Source organism: Orcinus orca, chromosome 14 (assembly GCF_937001465.1).
Source record: "Orcinus orca chromosome 14, mOrcOrc1.1, whole genome shotgun sequence".
NCBI classification, from domain to species: domain Eukaryota; kingdom Metazoa; phylum Chordata; class Mammalia; order Artiodactyla; family Delphinidae; genus Orcinus; species Orcinus orca.
Window position 1 is genome coordinate 31,334,042 of NC_064572.1, and position 13,785 is coordinate 31,347,826.

General features: G+C 39.7%; 1 protein-coding gene across 8 annotated transcripts in view; it reads right to left on the reverse strand.

Annotated features, from left to right (window-relative positions):
- Positions 1-13,785, reverse strand: part of CFAP70 (cilia and flagella associated protein 70) — an 88,162-nt gene that overhangs the window by 67,208 nt on the left and 7,169 nt on the right. For 7 of the 8 annotated variants that reach the window (XM_049697270.1, XM_049697275.1, XM_033434119.2 and 4 more), the window contains 3 exons: positions 2,148-2,246; positions 1,896-1,975; positions 519-698 (listed from right to left, as the gene is read on the reverse strand). In XM_049697270.1, coding sequence (XP_049553227.1) covers positions 519-698; positions 1,896-1,975; positions 2,148-2,246 — 359 coding nt within the window. The remainder of the gene's footprint in view (positions 1-518; positions 699-1,895; positions 1,976-2,147; positions 2,247-13,785) is intronic. The other variant, XM_049697273.1, reaches the window with a different exon arrangement.

The following is a 13,785-nucleotide window of genomic DNA, read 5'->3' on the forward strand; positions in this document are numbered from 1 at the left end:
ATGCATAAAAGTAATCTGTGTAGAAATACTACATCCAGGGCTTCCCTGGTGGTGCAGTGGTTGACTGCAGGGGACACGGGTTCGTGCCCTGGTCCGGGAAGATCCCACATGCCGAGGAGCGGCTGAGCCCGTGAGCCATGGCCGCTGAGCCTGCGCGTCCGGAGCCTGTGCTCCGCACTGGGAGGGGCCACAACAGTGAGAGGCCCGCGTACCGCAAAAAAAAAAAAAAGAAATACTACATCTAAAATTGTCAGATTTTAAATGTTTTATATATTTTCCATCATAAATATGTATGTATTGATATAAATTATATGTAGTATATATATATACATGTATATAACATGTAAACTATAAATATTAACATGCATGTATAAAACAGAAGTAAACTTTATGTTTTTGAGCCTAAAATAAATCTCAGCCATTAACAGAGCCTGCTTTGAATGAAATCTTAGAAGGTGAGGAAGAGATGACCATATGAGTGTTTAAATCTCTATAAATATCTTGCTGTAAGTCTTTACCTCTCCAGCTGATGGAACTTGCAGACCAACCATGAAGTTCTGCAGCAGCCCCATTGGAATGAAGGATTCAGGCACAGAGTAGGCAGCCTCCAATGTGACCTTCAGGAGATTGCCTCCTGAGATCTGGGCTGTGGTCAATAAGGGCTCCGCCACAAATACTTTAACTTCAAGACTGCACTGCTGTATAAGAATAAAATTACGCAGACATTTGAAAATGCTAGAGGCCTCCCTTTTTTCACATTATCTCATTTGAACCTCACATCATTGCTCAAGGTAAGAAGGTCAGGTTTAATTATTTCCATACAGAGGATTCAAATAGCTTTTTTAAGGTCCCATGAGTTAGAGATAAATCCAAGAAGAGAACCTTATCCCTAAGCTAGAGCCCTTCCCTTCTCTTCTTCTATAAGATCTAAGGGAAATCAACAGTACATAGACTGGGACACTGGACCAAGGAAGGCAGATAGAGCCCAGATATCTACCTCTTTCCAGCACAAATCACATGGAATGACAGAAGGATATTAAATGATTATCTTTATATCCAATAAAACAATAATGCTACAATAGCCCTGGAAAACAAGAAATGCCATCACTGGACTACACATTTTTAGGAATCACTGAAAGACAGAAAGCAAATTAAATCAGATCTACCAAAAAAACCTAGAAGAAACCAATCACATCCTAAAATAAGAGGAGAGAATCACAGCAGATGTAGGAGTGGATTGTGGCAGCTCGAAGGTCAGAATCAACAAGAATCAGGAAGGGGCTTACATCAACAGTTAAGTAAGGAACTGCATTCAGAATAGTTGGGGCAGTTGGGTCTTACTTGTGCAAACCTGAAGACAGCTGTGGTATCTGCTGAGAGTGAGTGTACTTGCACAAGAGTGGCAAAAGCAGTGCCCCAAGAAGCTACTGATCCCAGGAGGAACTGGGAAACAAAGTCCAGAACACAAACCAGTAACACAGCCTACCAATTCATGCTTCCCCTCCTCCAATGACCAGAGGCAGGCTACCATGCCAGAAAGTGTGTTAGATGCATTCATATACTATTTAATTTAATTCAACAGGTCATAGTTAAAGAGGCATTTCCATGGTTAAGCCTTCCCTGCATCTACCCCTGGGCAAAGTAACAGATACCTACTCTGTGTCCATATGCCCCAACCCACCATTTAATCACACTGGTCATAACCTCTGATGTGTAGATTATGAACTCCTAAAGTAGGAGTTTCCTTATTCATCTTTGTTTCCCAGAACCTAGCACTATGTGTGCCTGTGAAAAGAAGGTGCCTGATGAATTGGACTCAACTAAATTTAACCTTAAGAGCAGACAGGCTTGACTGAATATCAGGCTGATATGTTAAGAGTTAAAACTCTAATTACCTTAATACCTGATCGAAGAGCTTCCAAGGGCGAGCCTGGCACAGGGTGCAATGGGACCATCGTTTCAAACGAACTCTCTCCTGCGAAAAGAAGGCCAAGTCAAGCCAAAGAAGGAAGGGTTAGGCAGAAATAACTGTGCTCATCTTTCAGTGAATCCCTCAAACTCACTGAGGCTGATTTTTGCACTTCTCTGGAACTAAGTTTTATGAGAAATAAGTTTATTTCTGCTTTTGAGCAAATCACACATCTGACCTTCCAGTAAAGGAAGAAGGTCCACCACAGCTTGACCAAGAATCATGGTCTTCTCCTCTTTCTGTTTCTTTTCCTTTGGTAAAACTTCAGTCATCGTTACTAGAAAAATCAAAACAAAGAAAATGAGAACATGTCTAGCTCACACATCAGATAACCAAGGTGCAACAAACAAATCATTGTCAGAGAAATTCAAGTTAAGAGAAATGAACTTGAAACTTGAGAAGGCACCATTACTAGTGACTTCCAGTGGAAGATACTGGACCTCCTCAGTGACTTATTAATCTTTTTGCATGCAAGTTATTTTTAAAAAGGATTTTTACATCATAATCATGTACACACATATGTATAAACTTACTGATACATATGATTATAACAAAGTTTCATGTAATATTCATCCTTAGCTCAAAATCCTTAGGTATTTTCTATTCTATTTCATGTATAAGAAATTACTGGTCATGACTCCCTCAATCAATTTTAGGAAAGACTAAAAATCATCATCTGGGACTTCCCTGGTGGTGCAGTGGTTAAGAATCCGCATGCCAATGCAGGGGACACGGGTTCGAGCTCTGGTCCGGGAAGATCCCATATGCCGCAGAGCAACTAAGCCCATGTGCCACAACCACTGAGGCTGCACTCTAGAGCCTGTGAGCCACAACTACTGAGCCCGCATGACACAACTACCGAAGCCTGAGCGTCTAGAGCCTGTACTCTCCAACAAGAGAAGCCACCACAACACGAAGCCCGTGCACCACAACTAAGAGTAGACCCCGCTCGTCACAACTAGAGAAAGCCCACGTGCAGCAATGAAGACTTAGTGCAGCCAAAAATAAATAAATAAATAAATTTTAAAAATAAAATAAAATAAAGAAGGAACCTGAAAGTCCCTTTTTCCTTTTTTTAAAAAATATTTATTTATTTGGATGCATTGGGTCTTCGTTGCGGCACGCAATATCTTCATTGTGGCGTGGGGGCTTCTCTCTAGCTGTGGCACGTGGTCTCTAGAGTGTGTGGACTCAGTTGTTGCAGCACACGGGCTTAGCTGCCCCGTGGCATGTGGGATCTTAGTTCCCGACCAGGGAACAAACCCATGTCCCCTGCATTGGAAGGATTCTTAACCACTGGACCACCAGGGAAGTCCCCAGTCCCTATGTTTATTTGTTTTAATTCCATGATTTCTTATGGTACCTACTTACATGGTTTAACTTTGTACACATTTTTATCCACCTAGAATTTATTTTGGTGTAATTCTGAGATATTAGTTACATCTTTTTCCAGAGAGCTACCCAGGTGTCCTTACACCATTGATTACATAGACCACCTTTTTCCCTACTGATGTGAAATGTCATCTTAATCAGATGCTAACTTACCAGAAGTACTGGTGACGATCTCTGGACCTGCTAGTCTGTCCTAATAATCTGTAAGTCTCTGCATGCACAAACACCTCATTGTTTTATTATGGTCTTACACTATGTTTTACTCTCGTGTAGGATTAATAATCCCTCATTAACTTTTTCAGAAATTCCTGATTATTCTTACTTTAAAAACTTTTTTCTGGGCACTTCCCTGGTGGTGCAGTGGTTAAGAATCCTCCTGCCAGTGCAGGGGACATGGGTTCGATCCCTGGTACGGGAAGATACCACATGCCACGGAGCAACTAAGCCTGTGTGCCACAACTACTGAGCCTGCGCTCTACAGCCTGTGTGCCACAACTACTGAAACCCGTTTGCCTAGAGCCCATGCCCCGCAACAAGAGAAGCCACTGCAATGAGAAGGACGCACACCGCAGCAAAGACTAGCCCCCGCTCGCAGCAATTAGAGAAAGCCCATGTGCAGCAATGAGAACCCAATGCAGCCAAAAATAAATAAAATATAAATTTTTAAAAAAAAACTTCTTTCTGTAAGCATTCTATAATTAAAAAAATAGTGTTGGCAGATTTATAGAGATCATGTTAAACTTATAGGTAAACTGAGGGAGAATGACATCTTTGTTATGTTGAGCATTCCTGTTTAATATGGTATGCCTTTCCTTTTGTTCCACCTCATACCTCTCAACAGCATTTTCTTTGAATCAGGATCCAAATAAGGTCCACACATTGTGATTAGCTGGTGTCTCTTAAGTCTCCTTCACTCTACTGATGTGTTTTCCATTTCTTTAGGTTTTCTAAATTGTCCATTTTATCAGTTTTCATGAGTAATGGCAGAATATTCTTTTTTATGTCTTTTTAAAATTGTTTTAAAATACACATTACATAAAGTTGATCATCCTAACCATTTTTAAGTATCAGTCCAGTGGTACTAAGTATATTCACATTTTTGTGCCACCATCACAGCTATCCATCTCCATAACTCTTCACCTTCTAAAACAGAAATTTTATACCTGTTCAACAATAACTCCCCATTTTCCCCTCCCCCTGGAAATCACCAGGATACTTTCTATCCCTATGCATTTGACTACTCTAGGTACCTCATATAAGTGAAATCATACAGTACTTGTCTTTTCATGACTGGCTTATTTCACTTAACATAATGTTCTCAAAGTTCATCCACGGTATAGCATATGTCACACTTCCCTTCCTTTCACAGCTGAACAATATTCTACTGTACGTATATACCACATTTTGCTTATCCATTCATCTGTCAATGGACATGTGGATTGCTTCCACATTTTACCTTTTGTGAATAATGCTCCTATGAACATAAGTGTACATATATCTCTTTGAGACCCTTTCAATTCTTTTGTATATATTGCCAGAAGTGAAATTGCTGGATCATACGGTCATTCTATTCTTAATTTTTTGAGGAACCACCAGTTCCTACAGTAACCACACCATTTTACAGTCCCACCAAAAGTACACAATGGTTCCGATGTGTCTACATCCTTGCCAACACTTGTTTTCTGTTTCTTTGACAGAAGCCATCTTAATGGGTATGAGATTGTATCTCATATTTTTGGTTAGCATTTCCCTAATTAGTGATGTTGACTATTTTTTCATGTGTTTACTGGCCATTTGTAGATCATCTTTGGAAAAAAGTCTATTCAAATCCTTTTCCCATTTTTGAATTAGGTTGTTTGGGGTATTTTTGGTATTGAATTTTAGGAGTTCTCTATATATTCTGGATATTAACCCCCTATCAGATATATGATTTGTAAATATTTTCTCACATTCTGTGGGTTGTCTTTATACTCTGTGGATAGTGTCTTTTGATGCCCCAAAGTTTTAAATTTTGATGAAGTTCAATTTGTCCATTTTTGTATTTTGTTACCTGTGCCTTTGCTATCCTATCCAAGAGTCAATGAGAAATCTAATATGATGAAGTTTTGACCTATGTTTTTTTCTAAGTGCTTTATTGTTTTAGAACTTACATTTAGGTCCTTGATCCATTTTTGCATTAAGTTTTGAATGTGGTGTTAGGTAAGAGTCCAACTTCATTCTTTTGCATGTGGATATCCAGTTTTCCTAGCACTACTAGTTGAAAAGACTTACCCTCCCTATTGAATGGTCTTGGCATCCTTGTCAAAAATCATTTGACCATATATGTTAGGGTTTATTCCTCAGCTCTCTATTCTATTCCACTGTTCTGTATGTCTCTGTTTCTGTCAATATCACCCTGTTTTGATTACTGTAGCTTTGTAGTAGGTTTTGAAAACAAAGTATGAGACCCCCAACTTTGTTCTTTTTTAAGACTGTTTTGGATATTTGGGGTCTCTTAAGATTTCATATGAATTATAGAAAGGGTTTTTTTTTTATTTCTGCAAAAAAATGTCTTTGGAATTTTTATAGGGATTGCACTGAATCTGTAGATCACTTGGAGAAGTGCTAACATTTTAACAATATTAAATCTTCCGATCCATGAACATGTGATATGTTTCAATTTATTTGTGTCATCTTTAATTTCCTTCAGCAGTGTTTTGTAGTTTTATATTTATGTAGATATATCTTTCTCTATTCTTTTACTTTTTACCTTACCATATGGTTATATTTTGAGTTTCTTGTATATAGTGTATTTCTTTATCGAATTTGTAATCTCTGTGTCTTGATATATTTAATGTAATTATTAATATATTAGGGCTTAAGTCTGCTGGGTTTTGTTTGGCCCCTCTTTTTCATTTCTCTGTTTTCTTTTCTCAGCCTTTCTCTGGATTACCTGAGCATTCTTTAGAATTCCATTTTTATTTATCTATAATACTTTTGAATATATCTCTTTGTATAGATGTTCTAGTCATTGCTATAGGTATTGCATTATATATATACTATTTATTACAATCTACTGATGTCATCATTTCACTAGTTTGAATGAAGTATAGAAACCTTACCTCCCTTTATGTCCCTTGCCCTCCCTGTTTATAATTGCCAAAAATACTTTCTCAATATACAGAACCACATCAGATAGTGTTATGCTTTGTTTCAAGTGTGAAACACAATTTAGAAAACTCAAGGAGAAGGAAAGCTTATTTTATCTGTCCAAATTTTTGCTTACCATATTCTTTCTTCTTTCCTGATGTTTCTAGGTTCTTTCTTTTATCACTCCCTTTCTGTTCAGAGAACTTCCTTCAATCATTCTTTTAGGGTAGGTCTTCTGGTGACAAATTCTTAGTTTTCTTTCATTTGAGAATATCTTGATTTCCACTTCATATCTTTTATTTAGGTATTCCATTCTAGGTGAGCAGTTCTTTTACCACTTTGTAAATATTGTTCCATTTCCTTTGGGCCTCCATGTTTTCTGATGAGAAACTGATACCATTGTAGTTGTTTTCTCCTGCTTTCAATTTTTTTTTTCTGTGTCTTCAGTTTTCAGAAGTTTTACTATGGTGTTCCTTAGTACAGATTTCTTTTGGGTTTATCCTGTTGGGACTTTGCTCAGCTTCCTGAATCTGTAGGTTTATGTCTCTAGCCAAATTTGGGGAGTTTTCAGGCTTAACTTCTTTGAATATTTTTCGAGCCTCACTCTCTTTCTTCTCTCCTTCTGATACTCCAATAACACTGTTAAATCTTTTGGCATAGTCCCACAGGACTCTGAAGTTCTGTTCATATTCTTTTAGTCTATTTCTTCTACATTACTCAGATTGAGTAATTTCTATTGTTCTATCTTCCAGTTCACTGATTCTTTCCCCTTTTTCCTCCATTCTGCTGTTGAGCCCATTCACTGAGCTTTTCATAGCAGTTAATATATTTTTCAGTTCTAAAATTTCTACTAGATTCTTCTTTATATCTTCTATTTCTTACTGAGACTTTCTATTTCCCCTATGAGTCTATCTATTGTTTTTTCATTTGTTTCCAACATGTTTACAATTGCTCATTGAAGCATTTTTATCATGGCTTCTTTAAAATCTTTGTCTAATAATGCTAACATATCTATCATCTTGGTGTTACCATCTACTGATTATTTGTTTAATTCAGTTTGAGATCTTCTAGTTCTTAGTATAATGAGTGATTTTCAAATGAAACCTGGAATTTTTATATTATGCTATGAAAATCTGAATCATACTTAAACCTTCTTTTTTGCTGGCATTTTTTGACACCGCTCCTACACAGGAAGGGGAGAGGCAATGCCTCATTATTTTCAGGTGGAGATAGAAGTCTAGGTTCCCCACTCAATCTCCATTAATACCTGAGTGGGGCAGCTCCTCCGTACTGCTGAGGGAAAATGGGGGTTCTGATTCCTTACTTGTTCTCTACTGATACTATAGTGGGTGTAGATGCATTACCACTAGGTGATGGTGAGTTTTGATTTTACACTAGACCCCGTTTGACACACGCCAGTGGGGAGTGGAGGAGCACCTCATTACTGTCAGATTGGGGCAGAAGCCCTGGCTCCCTGTGTGGTCTCCATTAAAACCACATGTGGAAAAAAAAAAAAAAAAAAAAAAAACCACATGTTGAGGGAATTCCTTGGCAGTCCAGTGGTTAGGACTTGGTGCTTTCACTGCCTGGGCACAGGTTCAATCCCCGGTCAGGGAACTAAGATCCCACAAGCTGCGTGGCATGGCCAAAGGGAAAATAACAAAAAACAAAAAACACATGTTGAGAGAGGGGGGTCATTACCATAGAGCACAAAAGTCCTGGCTTCCTACTTGGTCTTCTCTGACACCACTCAAGTAGGGTGTTGAGGCATGTTATTTCAGCTTTGTGCGTGTGTAAGCCTAGGTTCCCCACTTGGCTTGGGTATGGGTGGGGCCACAGTTTTTTTTTCTGGGCATTTGACTGGAGTAGAGCAGTTTCTGTCTAAATGTTTTCTGTCATGCTAGGCTGCCCCCTTTCCTGGTCTTTTGATTAGAGAGAGCACTTTTGTTGGTGGTTGGTTGGTTTGATCTGTACCCATTTTTGTTTCCAGGCTGCTGGCTTCTTCAGCATACAGTTTGGGATAGATGAGGCGAAAAGAAAACCCAAGGAACTCATACTGTCTTTCCTCAAGTCTCATTTCTTTCTTCTCTCTACCTTTCAGAGTCTGTTATATAAATAATGTCCAGGGTTTATAGCTCTGAGAGGAATAGAGGAAAGTATATCTAGTCCATCTTCTTGGAGGCAGAAGTTCTGTTTAAAATTCTTCTTGATGGGCTTCCCTGGTGGCACAGTGGTTGAGAGTCCACCTGACGATGCAGGGGACACGGGTTTGTGCCCCAGTCCAGGAAGATCCCACATGCCCCGGAGCGGCTAGACCCATGAGCCATGACCACTGAGCCTGCGCGTCCGGAGCCTGTGCTCAGCAATGGGAGAGGCCACAACAGTGAGAGGCCCGCGTACAGCAAAAAAAAAAAAAAATTCTTCTTGATTTCTAATGACTGTACTTAAGATTACAAATGTATCTCTAAGCACTACGTTAGCTATATCCCACAGTTTTGGTATTTGGTGTTTTACTGTTGACTTGATTCTAACTGCTTTGCAGTTTTTATTATGATTTCTTCTTTGTCTCATGAATTATTCATAATAATTTTTGCTATATATTTATTATTTCTTATTTTTTTGACTGTTGTATTTTGGTCAGAAAGCTTTGTCTGTATGCTATTGATTCTTTGGTATATGGCAGGACTTGCTTTGTGGCCTGGTAAGTGGCCAGCTTTTATTATACAAATGTTCCTTGCATGTTTTAAGAAAATACATATTATTTAATGATCAACATAACTCTATGATTACTAATTCTTAGAGAAATTTTTTTTGTCTACCCAGCACCTAGACAGATATGATGGTGAGTCAACTTTTTTTCTAGTCCAATCTTTTTGAGAGTCTCGGCTTACGACAAGGTAGGTGGTCTCACTCTCAACTTCCCATCTACAGCAGCCCAAGTCTCTGTCTCTGTAAGAGCATTAAAATCCAAGCCCCTGGGTTTTAGAATACTGCCCTCTCCCTCCACACCACCACACACCAACGGCAGCTGTTCAAGAGTTCCAGGTTTCAGTTTCTGTTTTGTTTCTGGAACAAAGGAACTACCATTTCTTTCTCACGAGTTCAGTGACATGCTTAAAATAAGGGTCCAGTATTGCCTTTCCTATCCAGTATGCTAGGGAAGAAGGCAATTGAGATACAACTATTACTTGGGGTGACAGAGAAGCACAGAAGAAAGAAGAAAGAAGTAGAAGAGAGTGGGTGGGATAAAAGAGTGCAGGTCAGATGGATGCCTCCGTGGTTGACTGATTCCCACCTATGCCAGAGCTAGGAATCACTGCTCTTGAACAGTGTTTCCCAGTAATCACCTGAGACATTTTTTTCCCAAGGTACAGCTACCTAGGCTCTTCCCATGGCAATTGTGAATTTAGTGGTATGGGGTTGGACCCTGAAGATTATTTTCTCCCAGATTACTTTCTCTCAGGTGACTGTTATGGAAAGAAAGGTCTGGAAAGCATTGCTCTAGAATACTGTATAGATTCTCAGGTCCACCTCTCCGGGTTTGGGATCTTGGAATCTGTGGGTTTTCGCACGCACCTTAGGAGATGTGCCACTAAAAAATAATAAAAACAAAAAATAACAAGTATGGGTCATCAATTGGATCAAGATTGCAGAGGAATAGGATGGGGAGCTCACCTTCTGCCACAAATACATCAAAAATACATCTACATGTGGAATGATTCTCACAGAACATCTACTGAATGCTGGCAGAAGACCTCAGACTTCCAAAAGGGCAAGAAAATCTCCACATAACTTGGAGAACAAAAGAAAAGAGAAAAAAAAAGAGAGAAAGGAATCAGGATGGGACCTGCGCCCCCAGGAGGGAGCTGTGAAAGAGGGAAAGTTTCCACACGTTGGGAAGTCACCTCACTGGTGGGGAGATCAGCCAGAACAGAGGGGGAGCTTTAGAGCCTCAGAGGAGAGTGCAGCAACCGGATTTGCAGAGGGCAAAGCAGAGAGAAACCTGCACAGATGGTTGGTGTCACCACCCGGCACTCGCCAGCCTGATACGCTTGTCCACTGAGGTGAGCGGGGGCTGGGTGCTGGGGCTCAGGCTTTGGAGGTCGGACCAGGGGAGAGGACTGGGGTTGGCTGCGTGCAGACAGCCTGAGGGGGCTAGGGTGTGGTGTGCCTCAATCAAGGGAGTACAGGAAGAAGCCTGGGCCCACGAGAGAGGCAAGACGCCATTGTTGGGGGTGCGAGAGGAGAGAGGCGGGACCTCCATAGGAGTTTCTTTCTCCACACACACTCTCAGGTGGCAAGGCACTGCCTACCTGAGCTCCAGGGGCAGGTACGAGCCGCCACTGCCATCTCGGACTCCAGAGGTGGGCGCAGACTGCTGCCACTACCAAGGGTCCCACAACTGGGCATCAACCGCTGCCCCAACCGCTGCCTTCCTGGGAGTGTGCTCAGGCTGCGCACCCGCACACCCACTATCAAGGGGATAACGGCCAGCACAAACTGTGGAAAGAGACAGCAAGCATCCAAACCAAAAACAGCCCTCGTGCCAAAAATATATTTAACCCACACAAGCTATGCAGGGACATTCCCACATATAAATAGCCCTCCAAGACGAGAGTAGATAACCATTTCTCCTAAACTCACAGAGTAAGAGAAATATAAGCAAAATGAAGAAGCAGTTAAATTGCTTCTTTGACTCCCAGTTAAAAGACCAAGAGAATTCCCCAGAAGAAACAAACAAGGAAACAGACCTCTTCAGTCTAAGACACTGAGTTCAAAAAGGTAATGAAAATACTGAAAGTATTAAGAAAGGCTATTGGCAGAAACGCAGATTACGGTAAAAAGGAACTAGAAATTACAAGGAGGAGCCAAGAAAAATTAGAAAATTCATTTGCCAAGACAAAAGCTGAGCTAAAGGCAATGAATAGCAGAATGAATAATGCAGAAGAAAGAATAAGGGATCTGGAAGATAGAATAATGGAAATTACCCAATCAAAACAGCAGAGAGAAAACCAAATGAAAAAAAAAAGAAAGCAATATAAGAGACCTATGGGATAATATAAAGAATGCCTATCTATGCATAATAGGTATTCCAGAAGGAGAAGAAAGAGAAAAGGGTATTGAAAATGTATTTGAAGAAATTATGGCTGAAAAAATCCCAAATCTAAAGAAGGAAACAGATATCTAGATACAAGAAGCACAGAGGGTCCGAAACAAGATGAACCCAAACCGACCTACACCAAGACATATTCTAATAAAAATGGCAAAAGTTAAAGATAAAGAGAGCATTCTAAAGGCAGCAAGAGAAAAACAAATAGTTAATTACAAGGGAACTCCCATAAGGCTATCAGCTGATTTCTCTACAGAAACGCTGCAGGTCAGAAGAGAGTGGCAAAATATATTCAAAGTTTTGAAAGGGAAAAATCTGCAACCTAGAATACTCTACCCAGCAAGATTATCATTCAGAATAGGAGGGGAAATAAAGAATTTCTCAGACAAGCAAAAACTAAAAGAATACAGCAATACTAAACCTATCCTAAAAGAAATATTGAAAGGTCTTCCCTAAATAGAAAAGAAACAAGAAGATATAGGAAGGAGGAAATCACAGTTTACAGTTGGAAAGTAAATCACTTAAATTAGTCAGTATACAGATCAAAAAGAAAAAAAAAACTTATTTGTGAAAGTGATGAAAAACACAAGGAACAGAAAAAGGATAAACATGAAGATGTAAAAAAGGACATCAAAATCCTAAAATGTGGGAAAGGAGGGTAAGAAAATGTAGATTCTTTTTTTTAGAATGTGTTTGAACCTATATGACTATCAGTCTAAAGCAAGCAGATATAGGAAGAGGTTACCATACTTGAAAAGCAGGGCAACCACAAATCAAAAATATACAATAGATTACTAAACCCAAAAAGAAGAGAACACAAGCATAAAATAAAAGGAAATCATCAAACCACAAAAAGAAAAACTAAAAGAAAAAGGAACAAAAAAGAAACATAGAATCAACTGGAAAACAAGGTTTAAAATGGCAATAAAGGACTTCCCTGGTGGCACGGTGGTTAAGAATCCGCATGCCAATGCAGGGGACATGGGTTCGAGCCCTGGTCCAGGAAGATCCCACATGCCGCGGAGCAACTAAGCCCATGCGCCACAACAGCTGAGCCTGCGTTCTAGAGCCTTTAAGCCACAACTACTGAGCCGACATGCCACCACTACTGAAGCCTGCAAGCCTACAGTCTGTGCTCTGCAACAAGAGAAGGCACCGCAATGAGAAGCCTGCGCGCTGCAACAAAGAGTAGCCCCCACTCGCCGCAACTAGAGAAAGCCTGTGCCCAGCAACGAAGACCCAACACAGCCAAAAATAAATAAATAAATTTATTTTTTTAAATGGCAATAAATACATATGTATCAATAATTACCTTAAATGTCAATGGACTGAATGCTCCAATCAAAAGACAAAGAGTGGCAGACTGGATTAAAAAAACAAGAGCCTACAATATGCTGCCTACAAGAGACACACCTTAGGGCAAAGGACACACACAGGTTGAAAGTGAGGGGATGGAAAAAGATGTTTCATGCAAACAGAAATGACAAGAAAGCAGGAGCTGAAATATTCATATCAGACAAAATAGATTTTAAAATAAAGGCCATAAAGAAAGATAAAGAAGGATATTATATAATGGTAAAAGGATGAATACAAGAAGAGGATTTTACACTCGTCAACATATATGCACCTAATCCATTCACGATAAAAACTCTTACCAAAGTAGGTATACAGGGAATATATCTCAACATAATAAAAGCCATTATGACAAACCCACAGCCAATATAATACTCAACGGTGAAAAGCTGAAAGACTTCCCATTAAAATTTGGAACAAGACAAGGATGCCCACTCTTACTACTTCTATTCAACATAGTATTGGAAGTCCTAGCCACAGCAATCAGACAAGAAAAAGGAATAAAAGGTATCCAAATTGGAAGGGAAGAGGTAAAACTGTCCCTATATGCAGATGACATGATACTATATATAGAAAACCCTAAGAACTCCACGCAAAAACTACTAGATCTAATAAATTCAGCAAAGCAGCAAGATACAAGATAAACATTCAGAAATCGGCTGCACTTCTTTACACTAACAATGAAATATCAGAAAGGGAATGTAAAAAAACAATACCTTTGGGAATTCCCTGGTGGTCCAGTGCTTAGGACTCCATGCTCTCACTACAGAGGGCCTGGTTTCAATCCATCCATGGTTGGGGAACTAAAATCCCACAAGCCACTTGGTGCGGC